Source organism: Oncorhynchus kisutch, linkage group LG3 (assembly GCF_002021735.2).
Source record: "Oncorhynchus kisutch isolate 150728-3 linkage group LG3, Okis_V2, whole genome shotgun sequence".
Lineage (NCBI taxonomy): Eukaryota > Metazoa > Chordata > Actinopteri > Salmoniformes > Salmonidae > Oncorhynchus > Oncorhynchus kisutch.
In genome coordinates this window covers 72,608,509-72,626,229 of record NC_034176.2, presented here as the reverse complement: position 1 = coordinate 72,626,229, position 17,721 = coordinate 72,608,509, and the positions used below count along the sequence as shown (strand labels likewise).

Sequence of the window (17,721 nt, the reverse complement as noted above, 5' to 3'; positions counted from 1 at the left end):
AGCCTCATGGTAGCCAAAGTCGAGCGAGGTAATGTGGGCAATGCAGTTGAATCAAACTCAAGGGTATTTGTAATGCATTTTATATACATTGACATTAGCCAGCAGTGTCTTTTAAATGAAACTAACCAGATCCAGGAAAACGGTATGCAGTTTGAAGCAAGTTTATGGCCACGTTCTAGTTCGTCTATATCGTGCTGCGCAGTATGCAGTTATATCGGTCACTGATAATGTAGACACTGTAAAGCTCTACTGTGGGAGTGATCAACGCTTGCCAAGGAGGACATGACACCCTTCGAGCCGTAGTAGCAAATGAACTAGACTTATAATTAGCTGGCAGCATAGTTCTAAATAGACTACATATCACCTGATCTGACAGAGTATACAGACATTCACTCAAATATAGGCTCCAAATCAAATGACTGAGTGCACAACTGTGTAGCTGTTAGTAAACAGTCAAATGCATGCAATCCAACTTAACTTTTTTTAATATATTGGTGTGTGTGTATATATATATATGGTTCATCCATACACCAACCAAATGCTTGAGACCTTCACGATCAAGTCCAATTGTACATGCTTCAATGAAGTATCCAATTGACTTTCAGTGCTCACAACACGTCTTGTATCGAAACTGAACACCAAGAGCATTCTTTTTTTTAGGAATCAAGAATGTTTCCACTTTAGCAGCAAGGTGATGCCACTCATTATTCTACACCGTAACCAAAGTTACAGCAGTTTGTGTTTTAAATGGTCTTAATTGATTTAAAAATTGCAGTCTGATACAGAAGGCTAGGAGACCTGAACAATATGAAAGTGCTAGTCATTAATTTACAGAGATCAGGCATCACATAGTGCTATGAAGTATCCAATATGCTACATATGAATACACTTGACACCTTACAAATACCTCTGGTTGTTTTAGCAAGGCTACTTAAAAATCAAGAACCTTGGCTTGTATATACATAACAAACATGAGAATTTGTTAATGCAGAAAATAACGTAGACAACACTACTGCCAGAGGTATAATCTTATCACGCACAGCCTTTTGGCCAAAACAGTGAAAATGATGAAACATTTAGTCCCGTTATCAATTTCAAATTGTTAAGCCCTCCCGTTTTGTTTAAGTGGGAAGAAAAAAAAAGGATGTCCCCGTCCTAGTATCCTCCACAGTGGATCCCAGAAGACAATGTTGTTTAGAGCTTATTTTTTCTCTTGCTTCAAGCTCAAGTTCTTGGTTTGTTTTCCCAGCCATTTGTTGCATTTGGTTGTCTTCCCACTTCTTCTGGTGCTATTTCCAATTTGATAGTCAGATTGAAGAGTCAGTGAGAAGAACCAGTTCTGGAACCACTACTTAAGGGAACAACACAAGCTTTTTTCACTTCACTACAATCAGTCAGAGTAATAAAAGGGAGAAGGGACGACTCAATTCATTCCTGGAGCGTTGCCTCCAAAGTTGAAATTAGTTGGCACCACTTCTGGCACAGTGAACTTGTATCCGCCGTGCTTCTCGATCATTTTGGATTCTAGAATGAAGAAAATAGGGCAATTATACAACAGGCCAAACATGGAAAGTGTTTATTTCCTATGAAATTAAAACAATTAAATAAAAATGAACAGCTGTCAAATTGTATGACGGGGATACATTTACTTACCATGTGCTGCCCGTCTCTGGTCTGCAAGTGTGCCAATGTCATGAAGGTGTTTTCCTTGTTCCTCATCAAGGGTTTGTGTGAGTGCCTGGTACCATGCTGGGTCACGGGTCTGGATATCTGAGTTGGAGAAATACAGTTACGTTTTTTCCTCCCCTTTTAGGTACGAATTACACTTAAGCATAAAAAATGCAACGTATTGCATTGATTTCTTCAATACAGAGATCTCGTTTGTATTGTGTTTTTTTTCTCTTGTGAATTTTACCCTTTTTTCGTGGTATCCAATTGTTAGTAGTTACTATCTTGTCTCATCGCTACAACTCCATGCGTCCTCCGATACACAACCCAACCAAGCCGCACTGCTTCTTAACACAGAGCACATCCAACCCGGAAGCCAGCAGCACCAATGTGTCGGAGGAAACACCGTGCACCTGGCGACCTGGTTAGCGTGCACTGCGTCCACCCACCGCAGGAGTCGCTAGTGCGCGATGAGACAAGGATATCCCTATTGGCCAAACCCTTCCTAATCCGGACAACGCGAGGCCAATTGTGCATCGCCCCCATGGACCTCCCGGTCACGGCAGGCTGCAACAGACCCAGAGTCTCTGGTGGCACAGCTAGCACTGCGATGCAGTGCCTTAGACCACTGCGCCACTCGGGAGGCCTGTATTGTGTTTTTAAACCTCAGACAAATGCCTCGATGTCTTCAACTGAAGAACACGCTGCTGTGGGGAACTGAACCCAGAGACACAGAACGTGACCCTGACCCAGTGACCACAGACAGTGTCCCGTTCCGATTCGTCATCGTATCATCACTGAAAAGCATGTACTAATAATGCACTGTAAATAACAGGCCTCACAAATATGTTTCGTAATATTGACTGAGTGTAAACACTTATTCACTGTTTATATCAAATTTGTGTCTTTAACTTGACGACCCATCACTAGCTTTGTGTGCCTGAAAGGTGGTCTCCTTACTCTGTAGTATGGCCTTGAAGATCTGGTATTCATCCACCAGGTTGTCTTCATCGTCTACAGCTGTAGTGTAGCCCTCCAGTGCAGTCTCCTCTGCGTCGTCCTCATCCCAGTCCTCATCATCCCCATCCTCTCCTGCATGCTTGGCCAGCATCTCCAAGTACTCCTGGCCCTCCTCATCAATGTCATCCTCATCACTGCCCAGCTCAACTGAGGAAAGGCACAATGGATGCAATTATTACTGATCAATCTACTAACATAACTCAAACCATCTACCATTGAAGTGCTCCTTGCAGCTGTAGCTTATCTATTTACTATAGTAGGAAGATTAAAATAGGTGCGTGACAATGGGACAGCACAAATTTCAGAGGATAGCACACATTTGGGGTGGTAGGTAGCCTAGTGGTTAGTGTTGGGCCAGCAACTGATCAAATCCCCAAGCTGACAAGGTAAAAATCTGTCGTTCTGCTGCTTAACAAGGCAGTTGACCCACTGTTCCTTGTAAATAATAATTTGTTTTTAACCGACTTGCCTAGTTAATTAAAAAAAAATGCAGTACCATTCTCCTCATCCTCCTCTCCATCTTCATCATCATCTTCATCCTCATTCTCGTTCTCTGCTTGACAGGCGTAGGCCCTCTTGAGGCCGTTGAAGAGCAGGATGGCTGCGGGAAGCAGTTGGCCGGCCACCTGGTTGACAGCCTGGGGCCTCTGCTCCAAGTCAATGAGGGCACACAGGCCAAGCACACAGATCTTCCTATCATGGAGCCTGGGGGATAACATAAAATATCTTACTGCACATATTTGTGCTCTATTTGATATCAAACTATATGGGCGACCATAGAAACCAGACGAGCTGTAAATATATTAAACATGAGCATCTTGCATGGTCTTACCCCAGGAAGCAGTCAACATCTTTGAGCCACTGGGAGATGAAGTGGTTGGTGATGGGCTCAGTGTTGTTTGGGAAGCGCAGGTTCTCCAGGGTGTTGAGCAGCAGAGGGGGGCTGTAGTACAGGGCTGCGATGGCCACTTGCAGACACATGGTCCTCAGCTCACTGGTCTTCACCTCCCTCGTCAGCCTCTCCAGCGCAGCCGCCACAAACAAGGGAACAACCTGCAGGAGCGGCAAAGAAAGTCTAAGGTGAATGTATAGTACAGTGCTTCTCAAAAGCAGTTACTTTGATATTCAACCAGCTTAAATAAGATTGAATATAGTCGTAGCCATACAAGATTTAGTGTAGAAGCCAGACGCTTACCTGATCAATTCCGCGCCCTTTGCACTGCAGAATAACCACCTCCAACAGCTTGGCTGCATGACACTCTGGATCCTCACCTGGATCGCCAGTCAGAACCTGCATGGACAACAGATTATCAACCTGTTCACACCAGCAAAAATACACACCACCAATATAATGTGTGAACACATTGCACAGCGGCTGTAAATTACTGTACCTTCTTGCACATGCTGTAGATTATCTCCAGGTATTTAGTGTCAGACAGGAGAGTGTCTGTGTCAACCGTGACGTAGTTGTGAAGGAGAGGCATCATGTCTGAAATAGTTACATTCCCCATTTAATATGGTCTGTGTCTATATAATAGTCATATCACCATAACAGGCAAAGTTGAGACTAGCAGGTTGGTGAGCAGTATACCTGTGAAGTAGTCAAAGCCATCCTGCTGGAAGACCTCAAACACCAAGGGGAGGAGCTGCCACATCTGTTGGGACACCTGCTGGCAGGTCAGGCTGTGCGCCAGAGACAGGATCTCCTCGTAGAACTCTGAAAATCAGCACACACACACAGGCTGGGTTTCAGACAGAGGTAAATATAGGACAACCCCCACAGAGTGAGTCAGTCACGTAAATTACTCTAGGCACCTCACCCACTTGCGCGTGTCAGAGACGGGAGGACCCGGTTGGAATGTGGTGTGACAGGAAGAGCAAGGGAGTCTTACCCAGGACATGCTGCTGCAGGACGGTGCCAATCACCTGCAGACATATACCCTCCAGCTGCTGGGTGATCTAAAACAGAAACCCCATTAATTTAGTTAGAGCACTGGAACACACACACACACACACAGATATTCACCATGGACATACATGTGGTGCTGCAAGAGTAGATTTGATCATTTCATTGTGCAAGTCATTTCCAGAAAACCAAATACCTGTAGGTAGGCACATTGATAAAAACAACATAAGTAAACAGCTGATCGCTTTACTTTACACAGTCAACGACCATGAGTAGTATACCAAGAAGACATATCTAACTGTTGACCAACATTTGCTGGTTTGGCTGGTTCCAAGCCCCACGGTCCTGTGCGTCGGCAGACGTACGGGCAGAGAGCCACAGTGCTATTTCTAGAGATATCAGCCTGCAAGGCACTTTGAAGAGAGAACAGCGTGTGTTTCCAGGAGCGGGTGGGCAGCTGGAAGTGTGTTGGCAGGCAGCACCATGACTTTAGCTGGGAGGGAAGCTGTTGTACTGAGTTGGTGTTTGGTTGAATGGCTGTAAGTAAATATGCCTTGTCCGAACCAGAATGGCCAATAGGGCAGGAGCCCATATCCTGTTTCTGTAGCATGAGACAGCTTGATGTACAAGTAGACCCCAGACAGGACGCTATGGCTGTACTCACCTCTTTGTGGTCCTCCACCACACTGAGCAGTGTGTCGATAGTGTTGAGGATGCCCATGGCTGTCACCGCCTTGTCGTCCCCTCCCTCCTCGTCAGGCCCCGTCTGGATGACCTGGTTGAAGGTCATCGCCTGAGGAGAGACGGGAATAACAGCCATAAGTGGGTTTCCCTGAGAGCAGTCTTTAAAACTAGACCAACATGGAACTAGGAGAGATGGTAATTGGACCTTATTTCCTCTCTCCATGGCTGACAAACGGAATCATAAACTGATCAAAGGAAGGCGACTTCCTGCGCAGGGCCAGTTTATGAGTCAGGTACTGAGCGCACACACACTCCTCACCAAGTGCTGTGTCATCTCCACGGCGATGGGCGTGACCTCTTCGCTGTACTCGCAGATCATCTTCTGGATGACGTTAGTGAGGTCATCGTTCTCTGTTTCACGCACAATGTGCAGGAGGGCCTGCATCACAGGCCGGATGAAGGGAGTGATATACTCTTTGGCTAGGAAAGAGGAAAAACATGACAAAGGAGCACTTCGTGATAATCAGTTATATCATTTGGATTTAAGCAGAACACAAGTATTAATGTTATACAGCAAAGACTCCATATACACCTATGGTGTGTTTCTGAGTCTGACAGTGGAGAGATAGCTAGCTACCTTTCTCCTGGTTGCTGATGAGGACCTGCAGGGCGATGGCTGCCTCCACTTTAACAGGCATCTCGTTGTCGTTGATCAGGCAGAGGCGGGTCAGCTCCAGGGCTGTCTGCAGGTTCTGGTCACTCTTAAACTTGACCTCACAGAAGTAATGCAGGACCCAACAGGCCTATGGGGAAACACCAGAACAAACTGGCTATACTTTTGCCGAATTCTCCTAAAGCTAGAATTTCTATCTAGAACTATCAAGATGTGAAGAGTTGAAAACGCCACTGCAATGAGGGAAAGCAGAACTTACAGAAAGCACTGGTGTACCAAATCATTGTCATTAATATTCTTGATACATATGCTCTCCCCTTCTCCCTACTGGAGCCCTGGGCCAGAATGATCTGGCAACGTGACACTTACTCTGGCTCTCATATAGCCCAGCTCACTGCGGAACAGAGTGAAGACGTGGTTCTGCAGCATGAACTCCATCTGGTCTTTATAGACCTTTTTCTGTTTGGGGGGGGGGGGGGGGAGAAAAATGTATTTTGTTAACCATGAATTTCATTAATATATTTGACTGCCACTTGGGATCCATAAAGTAAACTTAAGCAATAAAACAAATTGGCAAAATAGTAAAACGCCGGGCCTCCCGGGTGGCGCAGTGGTTAAGGGCTGTGCCACCGGAGACTCTGGGTTCGCGACCAGGCTCTGTCGTAACCGGCCGCGACCTGGAGGTCCGTGGGGCGACGCACAATTGGCATAGCGTTGTCCGGGTTAGCGAGGGATTGGCCGGTAGGGATATCCTTGTCTCATCGCGCACCCGCCACCTCCTGTGGCGGGCCGGGCCCAGTGCACGCTAACCAAGGTTGCCAGGTGCACAGTGTTTCCTCCGACACATTGGTGCGGCTGGCTTCCGGGTTGGATGCGCGCTGTGTTAAGAAGCAGTGCGGCTTGGTTGGGTTGTGTATCGGAGGACGCATGACTTTCAACCTTCGTCTCCCCCGAGCCCGTACGGGAGTTGTAGCGATGAGACAAGATAGTAGCTACTACCAATTGGATACCACAAAATTGGGGAGAAAAAAAGGGGGTAAAATTTAAATATATATATATATATGCAGAGTCAGCTACCTCATCTGATGAGTATGTGGTCAGACCAAAGGTCAAATAGAAAAAAGGAGATAGCAGATGGTGTTGGGTTATTCACCTTGAGCAGGATTTCAGCCAGAGAGCCAATCATGTGCAGCGCTCCATCCTTCTTCCTGGGGTCAGAGGTGGGCTCAGTGAGGATCTGATAACAGAAGCCCATGGTCTTCTGAAGAACCTAGAGAATAAAGAAATGTATCCTGGCTAACTGCTTCACATTAACATCAAGCACCTTTGATTTGTCCCAAATGGCACACTAATCCATGTATAGTACACTACTTTTGACCAGGGCCCATGGGTTAGTGCACAATGTAGGGAATAGGGTGCCATTTGAGATGCAGACCAGGAGAGTTTGTGGGAGAGTATGGAGGCTGGCCCGTGGTGAGGAGTCAGAGACGTCACAGGTCAGTACTATGATCTCCAGTGGCTCTATGGCTGCAGGTGTGGAGTGAGCACCGCCGCACAGACTATAAGACACAGCCAGGCGGCAGCACGTAACATGGACAGGCACCACACACCCCGTTCACCCACAGCCAAAACGGAATAGAACTAAACGCTAAAACAACACCTTACATTTAGAACAGAAAGAAAGCTGTAATACGTAACACATCTGACTAATGAGCTACAGCAACTAAAGTAGTGCTTTCTTCCAGCTATGCTACTTTGTTTTCCAGAGTTCTCCTGGCTCGACGCGTCCACAGACCGGTTCCAACAGCTCTGTACTGTTGTTGGAGCAACAGGGCGCTAATGAGAGTCACAGCAGGGCCGGGCAGGAAAGAGTGGGCCAGGCCATAAATAAGGGCAGGAGTGAGGCCAGTAAAAAAACAGGCACTTTGCCATCGAGGGTATGCATCCCAAATGGCACACATTCCCAATATAGTGCACTACTTTTGACCTGGGCTCTGAAAAAAAAAAGAGGAAGTGCACTATATAGGGAATAGGGTGCCATTTGGGATGGAACCATGATCACATCATGGCTGGCTGTTGACCGTGCCAGGACCAGGAGGACTCAGCTTGCAAATTAGAACCACAACTCACTTCTTTCCTCTTGTTGCAGGAGGTGAAGAGCAGGGTCTGAGCTGCCGTGGTGGGAGAGATGAAATCCTCGAACACATCTGAGACATGACAGAGAGTCCGCAGATCAGATGGCACATTGCATTGGTTTGTTAGAATAGCTTTACACAGTTAAATATTTTAACTGATCACTTCCAGGCAGTCTCTGATTCCAGGACATTCCTTTTGGATGACAAATACCACGGAATATTTATCTGATTTCCAAAAACAAGAATGGCGCTTACCAAACTTCATGCGAATGTACTCGTATGGGTCCTCCTCCCACAACTCCTGGTCACTGTCCGTGTAGCACATGAGGGGGAAAACCACATCCTGAATGATACCCTGGATATGTGGCTTCAGGTTCTTCCAGGTGACAGCGTGTGCGATTCCCTGGTTAATATAGTTGAGTGTCTGCTGGAGGACTCTGGGAGCCACGTATTGCTTCTCCTTGTACTGATATAAGACCTTCAGCAGCACCTACAGACAGACAGGCAAATCAGTTCCCTCTGGTTGAGATCAGACTTCCATGCAGACAGACACAGCTGAAAGGCAACCTTCTGTCCCTCAGTCAATCACAGAGTCATGCATCACATATCTTTCAGCTCAGATAAAGCAAAGAGCGGCCTTGGCCTCTCACCTGTTGTGCTGCCACTGCGTATCCCTTGAGGAAGAGATCGGCAAACTCTGTGTACTCTTTGGTAGTGTTGCCCGGGCTCCCATACCTGGGGTGGGGGGGGGGGGGGTTTAAAGATGCTTTCACAGGTTAATATACACTGAACCAAAAAATAAACATATAGTCATGGTCCCATGTTTCATGAGCTGAAATTAAAGATCCCAGACATTTTCCATACGCACAAAAAGTTAATCCAATTTTGTGCACACATTTGTTTACATCCCTGTTAGTGAGCATTTCTCATTTGCCAAGATAATCCATCCACCAGACAGGTAATGATAAGTGACATCATTATCACTTTCACCTGGTCAGTCTCATGGAAAGAGCAGGTGTTCCAATGTTTTGTACACTCAGTGTAGTGACAGTGTGCTGGGGTGGGTTGAGTAGGCTTACCTCTCAAAGAGCCTGGCCAGGATGTGGAGGGCCCACTTCTTACACTTCCACCAGGGCAGCTCAGGTCTCTCGTCCTCATCCACCTGCAAGGTCTCCTGTGAGGCACAGACGGGGAAGGAAAACATATATACACAAAAATAAATAAATTAGCTTTGTTTCAACTAGAAGCAATAAAATAAAGCAAACAAACTACAGCTAATCTGTTTGGGAGCTCCTTGATTTGCATAGTCAACCTATTTGTGCTCCCGTCCTTGCCCTACCACAGTAAATCTGCCCTCACCGGAGGCACGTCTCTGTCCACCACTGTCTTCAGGATCTCCATCCACTCCGTCAGGTTCTGTCGGTTGATCAGCTCCAGGGGGAGGTTATACTGTGGACAGAGAAAAGGAGAAATTCCATCTATTCAATTCAAAACGCTTTGTCGTCTTTCCAATGGACATTAGACAGCAGAGCAATCTGGCATGCTGAGCGGGGACAGGTCTTGCCCAGTGGCCCACATGACAGTGACATCACAGCCAGCAGAAGAAGCAGCCCACATGGACCAGATGGTCCCCAGCCCTCCCCTCCTACAGGACAATGATAACCGACCAATCTCCAAAACCAGTATTATGGAAGGAGTAGCTAAATAACTGGACACTACAGCTATACATCCACATTTAGACAAGTACCCTACACAATCAACAGACTAATATAAACACTTAACTTCTAAGAAGGTGAGAGTGAATGATGTGGTCAGTAGTACCTGGAAGAGGGCGTAGAGGATCTTGAAGATCTGTTTTTGCACCAGGACAGATTCACTGGAGGGGTCAGGGAGCAGCTGGATGAAGCGGTCCTTCAGCATGGGCATGAAGATCTGCATGGCCGCCACCAGAGGACTGCGCTCGCCTGGCTTCTTGTACCTGTCAAACACACAATCAGAAACATCAGCCACCCGAAGACATAGCAAACAGCTCTATAATACTGCGTGTCCCAAATGGCACCCCATTCCCTAAATGGTTGGGACTGTCACAGCATGGTCACTCTAAAACAAGGAGTCCTTACTCATAGTTTTTAACCAGCTGGTAGAGGCAGAGCAGGATGCCCAGCCAGCCGGCGCTGTTATCTGACTGCAGGTAGAAGCCAATCTTGTCCACGATGGCAGTCCACTTGCCGGGGTAGTCGTGTTTAATCATGTGGTGGATGCATGTTGTCAGCTGCACTCTGAAGGGTTAAAGAGAGCGGAGAAAGGTTGGAAGACAATTTGGTTGACCCGAGCTACCTCTACCCCCCCTCTGCCGGCGCTGTGCAGTGAGCTGAGCAGCCACAGGGTGGTCGGTTACCTGATGCGCTCGGGGGAGTGGATGATGGCCTCCACGATGTTGTCACGGATGAACTGCCTGTCCTCCTCTGGGATGTTATTGACAGGCGTCTCCGTGCTGGTGCCGTCCCCCTCGCTCCAGTGCTGGGTCACCATGTTCTTCAGGTAGATCACCCCTAGGGAAGGGAGAGGGGGACCATCAACTGACTGAACATAAGACAGGCTTCTTAGAGATCCTATTAGAAAAATTATTACATACAGTGCATTTGTAAAGTAATCAGACCCTTTAACTTTTCCCACTTTGTTACATCAGCCTTTTTCCAAAATGGATTAAATAGCCCCCCCACTCAAAATACACCATGATGACAAGAAAAAAGATAAAAAAATATTACATTTATTACAAATAAACTGAAATATCCCAATTACATTAGTATTCAGACCCTTTACTCAGTACTTTGTTGATGCACCTTTGGCAGCGATTTACAGCCTCGAATCTTATTTGGTATGACGCGACAAGCTTGGCACACCTGTATTTGGGGAGTTTCTCCCATTCTTCTCTGTAGATCCTCTCAAGCTCTGTCAGTTTGGATGGGGAGCGTCAATGCACAGCTATTGTCTGGTCTCAAAGAGTTCAATCTTGGTTTCATCAGACCAGAGAATCTTATGTTTCTCATGGACTGGGAGTCCTTTAAAGTGCAATTTGGCAAACTCCAAGCGGGTGGCTATGTTCCTTTTACTGACGAGTGGCTTCCGTCTGGCCAAGCTACCATAAAGGAGTGCTGCAGAGATGGTGGTCCTTCTGGAAGGTTCTCCCATCTCCACAGAGGAACTCTAGAGCTCTGTTAGAGTGACCAACGGGTTCTTGGTCACCTCCCTGACCAAGGCCCTTCTCCCCTGATTGTTCAGTTTGGCTGGGCAGCCAGCTGTAGGAAGAGTCTTGGTGGTTCCAAGCTTCTTCCATTTAAGAATGATGGAGGCCACTGTGTTCTTGGGGACCTTGAATGCTGCAGACACTTGTTGGTACCCTTCCCCAGATCTGTGCCTAGACACAATCCTGTCTCGCAGCGCTACGGACAATTCCTTCGACGTCATGGCTTAGTTTTTGCTCTGACATGCACTGTCAACTGTGGGGCCTTACATATACAGGTGTGTGCCTTTCCAAATCATGTCCAATCAATTGAATTTACCACAAGTTGTATAAACATCTCAAGGATGATCAACGGAAACAGGATGCACCTGAGCTCAATTTCGAGTCTCATTGCAAAGGGTCTGAATATTTCTGTAAATAAGTTTGATACAATTGCATACATTTCTAAAAACCTGTTTTCGCTTTGTCATTATGGGGTATTGTGTGTAGATTGCTGAGGAAATGTTTTATTTAATGCATTTTAGAATAAGGCGGTTGCTTAACAAAATGTGGAAATGGGAGGGGTCTGAATACTTCCGAATGCACTGTATGTAATTATAAGGCAGGTTTAATGTACAGCTGGTATTCCACCCACCTAGATATAATTAATGCAAATTGTATGGTGTTGAAGTAAAAATTTGCTTTGATCATGAGGTTTAAAATGAACACTTCCAATTCCTATGGAATTGCAGCTGGTTAAAGTGGCACAATATACTCTGTCTCTTTAAAATCACTTTACATCAGGGAGATCTCTAAATTGTTCGAGTCAGTGTGACATTGGGCGGTGTGAAAGAGTCCATCAGCCTAGATAGCCGCAGCAGTGGATCTCATGACCAGCACATTCAATGTGACTCCTCTCATGTGCTCAGGCTGAGAGGGAGTAGCAGTCGGCTGGGGGAGTAAAGAGTGCTCTTAGGCCCCTTTAAGAGCACACACCTCTCCTTTCAGTCACAACACACTAGCATGGCCCTGTTCATTAGCACTCCCCATCCAAGCAAGGAGTCACTCATTCATCCTTCCTCTGCCCCCTGAAATTACAACAGAAATTACCATATTCAACTGATAAAATCAGAGCAGAGCAGCAGAAAGAGGCCTAATTCCTTGAGTGAGTCATAGAACAGAGGTGTAAAAGTGCACTTCAGTTAGGGGTTTGCAATAGTTCCCCCTCTCGTGTTGCAGCTCAGACAGTGAGTCTGAATTTGGAGTACGGGTGTGAATTGTTCTACAGAGCCACAATGGAGCGTCTGAGGTCAGTGGCTCGCAGGCAGGGTGAGGCGGTGGATAGGGGGCAGGCGAGGCGGTGGATAGGGGGTCAGACAGACTGCTGACACAGATGTGATCGCCGTGCTGCTGGCTGGGAAGTCATAATCCTGCCAGTCAGTGCTGACACAGCAACTCAACATCCCCCTAGCCCACACATGGAGGCAGGGAATAGATGATTCCTGAAATATCAAAGAATGCAATTGCCTATCATATCAGTGTGACAGATTTGAAAAAACAAACCATGACATTTTTTTTTTGCTATTATCTGTCATAAGTATGAGGGCATTTGTCCTCAATAGGAGGGACCTGGGTCTGATCTCACTGCCTTTATGGGAATCCCAGGCATTTGCCTGCTAGCTGGTGACGGAATCGCTTAGCTCCTCCCTTTGCGTGTCAGATTACAGCAAATGAGCCTTATTACCACGGCACTTCGGGCCAAAGTGCTGACTGTGAAGTTCATGTGGCTCTTCTGGGGAGAGGTCCCAAGCCAACTTCTAAGCATCTTTTACCCAATGGCATGACAGATATGATCTAACCCGTGCCACCACTGCAGCTGCATTAACTTAATGCAATCGGTCTGAATCGGAGTCAGGTGCAGCAGGGCTCTATGGCAGGACAAATAGCACAGTCACAAGAAGGATAGCATTCCTGCGCAACACACCGGTTCCTGGAGGTTTGTTTAGAAATATCCAGGTCATCTGTTTGAAAAGAGGCACACAGATTAGCACCCAATGCATAAGGCTGCTGCCACGTAAGACTTTCCTCCAGGCAGTCACATTACTATTGTGTTGTTGAAGCAAAGTACAATGTAGAAGAACTGACAAAGTTGAAAGATAGTATCATGTTCTATGGGTGAGCACAAGTTAATATGGTAGTGTGGAGGCTAGCAGCAGGTTGAAAATGATAGGCTCTGTCTGGCAGCCACCTGAGGACTGCACACTTTTAAAATGTAATAAAAGTCAAATGAGCCACCGATCAAGAGCAGATCGTCCTACCATATAACTGTACATCATTAACATAGAGGCATGTGTGACACATGGACAGGCTATGAACGGTCCCTCACACAGAGCATCTCAAACATGTGGAATGTTATTTTATAATAAAGGCAGCTGTGTCAATGACTAGACAGACTGTCCAGACCGAGAAATTATAGATTTCACTAGAGCTCCCTAGCAGACTAAAAGAAGTGTGAAATCTCAAAGCCATAGGACAAGATAAAATAAGCTGCAACGGTAGCATAATAAAGATTGCATCATATACAACAAAAACACCTTTCTTCTCTTTCTACCATGTGTGTATCTTGGTGAACAAATGTACAGATTCATGGGAAATTGGTCAGTCTTCACAATATGACTGGTGTCATCAGTGTGGGAGCTGTGGCAGTCAGGGCAGGGGTCATCTTTGAGAAAGCGTGCTCAGTTCATTTGAGCTACGGTTGTAGATACTCTTCTCACCTTTCAGTTCCAGTGAATTTCCATCTGCAAGAGAGCCCAGAAGCCCACCCCACAGCATCATAATAATAACAACATCTACCCATCCTCTGAAACTCACCTGCTTGTCTGACGGGCAAATCTAACTGATCAGACATGGTGACTTGCAGCAGAGCTGACACAAAATTCACCTGGGTGTGACCCTGTAAATGAAAGCAGGAAAGGATGCATGAATATCAAACACTGATGTGTATTTGACCTACATATCAGCAAAACAAACCATGTATAACAAATTAACGAGAGCCACGTGTCTGTCTTACCAACTGCAGATAAAAAAACAAATTAAAATGTTGCCATTTTAACTGGGTATGATCACTGTGCCTGCCTTGTTTATTTGGATGTATAGGTTTATGGCTGAAATTAAACTATTCGCAATGAGGGATAATACAGACAGTGCCCGGTTTTTAGGGAATTGCTATAAGTCTACCATGTACTATTTGCAAGTAATTCCTCTTGATTCCTTGCCAAGCAAATTACATGACAATGCTGCAAAAGTTTGTGTCGGGGGGCTAGGGTCAGTCTGTTATATCTGGAGTGATGACTCCTTGCTGTCCCCAGTCCACCTGGTCATGCTGCTGCTCCAGTTTCAACTGTTCTGCCTGCGGCTATGGAACCCTGATCTGTTCACCAGACGTGCTACTTTGTCCCAGACATGCTGTTTCCAACACTCTCTACCACACCTGCGGTCTATCTCTGAATGACCGGCTTTGAAAAGCCATATTCCTGAAGTGCTGACCTGTTGCACCCTGTACAACCACTGTGATTATTATTAGGGTAGCCTAATGGTTAGAGCGTTGGACTAGTAACCGGAAGGTTGCAAGTTCAAACCCCCGAGCCGACAAGGTACAAATCTGTCTTCTGCCCCTGAACAGGCAGTTAACCCACTGTTCCTAGGCCGTTATTGAAAACAAGAATTTGTTCTTGCCTAGTTAAATAAAGGTAAAATAAATCAAATTTGGCCCTACTGGTCATCTATGAACGTTTGATCATCTTGGCTATGTACTGTTATAATCTCCACCTGGCACAGACAGAAGAGGACTGGCCACCCCCAGAGCCTGGTTTCTTCCTAGGGAATTTTTCCTAGCCACCATGCTTCTTCATCTGCATTGCTTGCTGTTTGGGGTTTTAAGCTTTGTTTCTGTATATCACTTTGTGACATTGGCTGATGTAAAAAGGGCTTTATAAATACATTTGATTGATTGATGACAGTAATGGCATATAACCATTATCTTGAGGCATGGAGCTCCATTAGCTGTAGCTAATACACATACAGCAACTTAAGGATGCCAAGATGCCAAAACCTTGATGCAACAGGTACATTATATAATGTAACCCCCCCATTAAAACACACAATGGAATGCAGACCTCCACATGGCCTGCCAGGGCCCTGGCCAACATCCAGGCTGTAATTTGAGACTGCAGCATCTGCATCAAACAGTGAGTGTGTCACCTCTCCCTATTCTCTAGACACTAACTAATAATGTTAAAACTTAAGATGTCCAGTATACACGAGTGCAGCATACTTTTTCCAGAATCATTGATCACATAAAAGTGAATGAAAATGGGTCTCAATGCCTTGCCTGACCCATCCTTACATCACTTGCTATATTAAGTGAATACTGTTCATGCTTAACTTCTTCAGAGTCAAAAGTAAGCAATGAAAAATAGCCTGCTCCCCTCCTTTCCCTATAGATAACAATGCACTACGAGACCTCTCCCTGGATAAAACATGGCTCCGAGCTAACAACCCAACTGCACATTCTTGTTCTCTGGATACAAATTCTTGGCGTCGTATATTCTGTTGTCACGAAAAACAAAACTACTAACTCAGATTGTTGAGTGAAGAAGTTAATGTACATTTGATTTGAGCCTTGCTAGGCCTACTCTTATCAAACTAGAGTTAGCTAACAATACGTTCAAGCTGATTATACACAATATGTACATATCACAGACATAACTTGACTTAAAGTTCACTCAAACCCCGGCTACATGACAACAGCGTACATATATTGTTCTAAGGACAGCATAACCGATAACAGGTCAGACTATACTTGACAATTGCCCAAGAGAGACTTCTTCCTAATAGCTAACGTTAGCCATGTTGCGCTCGCGACGTGAAAAGCTAACTATGTGACCATGAAAGAATTCACGCCGTCCGTATGTTAGTTATCTATGGCACGTCTACATTTTACATGAAAAATCGACGTTTAGACAATGATAATAGGCCATGTTGCACATAGCTGGCTATTTAATTTGTAAGGCTAACATTAGCTAAAGAATCTGCGCAAGCGGACAGCTCATCGAATGACTCAATGTAATTGATGAAACGCTCGCCTCAAAAGGTTGCTAACGTAGCGCTAAGCCAGCGAACATTCACTTCAAATGACGTACAAACAAAACGTTTGTCCCGTTACTAAATGCGTAGCTATTATTAATAATGATTGCTATTCTTTACTTTGTATCTTGCAAGTTAACTAGCGTTCGATAAAATCAAACCTACCTAGCTAGTTAGCAAATATCAGTTAGCTTGCTAGTTAGCTACGTTCATGAAAGGCAAAGCCAGCAAGTTAAATAATAAATCTAACATTAGCTACTCCCATATTAGACATACATTTATATTGATAGGAAAGTATGCCGATTAAAGCTTGACTAACTAACGTTACACCTGTCAATTCGTCCGATTGGTGACATTTTGGCTGGCCAACTGGTTAAGTTAGCTATTTAAATTCAACGAGCTAGCTAGTTAGCACTACTGCTGTGCAGGGCAATGTCAGCAGTAAAAAAAAAAAACACCTGACACGTGAGCCACTTAGCCAACTTGCTATCACAGATTTTCAAACTTTTAGCAAACGCTAGCTACATTCGTATACTAGATCGCATGATTTAGTTCGTTTAGACAAAACTGGTATTAATGGCATAATTTGTCTCTCCAACGATTCAAACATGATACATCAACTAGGCCAAAAGCAAGCATCGTCCAACAAGCCTTTTTACTGCGTAGCTAGCAGCTAATTATCAAGGAAGCTAATGCTAACTTCCCGCACGTTTTTAAAGAACCATCTGCGGGTATACGGGGTGGATTCGCTTGAAGTTGCAGATCTTGATGTTAAAATATATTTCGAAACTTTGACATTACACCCGTAACCGCAAAAGTCTATATGTTTCGGTGAGTACATATTTCGAAGAGAATATTTGATCTGTCAAAGTTCTGGACTGACTCTGGTCTCCCATAGCCACAAGCTAGGAGGACTCCATTCCATCTTTGATGTGTGACACAACAGAAGAGGCCCGATTAGCACCATCACAAGTTTTTACCTCGTTCAGCTGTCTCTCCGCGGCCTCACGTAAGTTTGGGTCCATGGTACCCCGAAGGGCCTCGATCAATACGTTTGGATCCATAGCTAAATCTGGTATGGCTCGGATTCAGTATTTCTGTGGTCTATGAATTCCCAGTCAATACGCACATGGACGCACGGCTCTTCAGTTACCGGCGCGAAAGGAAGAAGTGAATGAAGTACCCGGATAGATCAGCGCCAAATTTCTCCAACACGAACATCCGCTTCGAACTATTGCACTCTAGGAGTTGTAGTTTTACATGT

At 45.4% G+C, this 17,721-nt stretch overlaps 1 protein-coding gene, 1 non-coding gene and 1 pseudogene across 2 annotated transcripts; all 3 read right to left on the bottom strand.

The window, feature by feature from the left end:
- Positions 1-462: 462 nt before the first annotated feature.
- LOC109888457 (importin-7) lies at positions 463-17,662 on the bottom strand. Its single transcript, XM_031813944.1, has 24 exons — positions 17,438-17,662; positions 14,184-14,265; positions 10,485-10,638; positions 10,207-10,365; positions 9,908-10,064; positions 9,446-9,535; positions 9,166-9,260; positions 8,737-8,821; positions 8,342-8,576; positions 8,082-8,158; positions 7,105-7,221; positions 6,321-6,410; positions 5,916-6,081; positions 5,598-5,758; positions 5,259-5,387; positions 4,581-4,647; positions 4,280-4,405; positions 4,080-4,177; positions 3,884-3,979; positions 3,521-3,741; positions 3,185-3,393; positions 2,629-2,835; positions 1,654-1,770; positions 463-1,524 (listed from the first exon to the last, which is right to left on the bottom strand). Exons 1-24 carry the CDS (start codon positions 17,519-17,521, stop codon positions 1,424-1,426), a joined length of 3,123 nt encoding a protein of 1,040 aa, XP_031669804.1. The 5' UTR covers positions 17,522-17,662; the 3' UTR covers positions 463-1,423.
- On the bottom strand, positions 2,333-2,471 carry LOC116371939 (uncharacterized; annotated as a pseudogene).
- LOC116371972 (small nucleolar RNA SNORA23) lies at positions 7,394-7,571 on the bottom strand. The gene has a single exon (XR_004209082.1). It is a non-coding gene; the product is annotated as a small nucleolar RNA SNORA23 (small nucleolar RNA).
- Positions 17,663-17,721: the final 59 nt, after the last annotated feature.

Excerpts from the sequence above, each read along its gene's own strand:
- LOC109888457 (XM_031813944.1), bottom strand. The coding sequence starts at position 17,521 with ATGGATCCAAACGTATTGATCGAGGCCCTTCGGGGTACCATGGACCCA. Across the intron at positions 10,065-10,206 it reads CAGCTGGTTAAAAACTATGA|GTACAAGAAGCCAGGCGAGC; the intron begins GTAAGGACTCCT and ends TGTGTTTGACAG. Across the intron at positions 4,178-4,279 it reads TGGCTTTGACTACTTCACAG|ACATGATGCCTCTCCTTCAC; the intron begins GTATACTGCTCA and ends TAACTATTTCAG.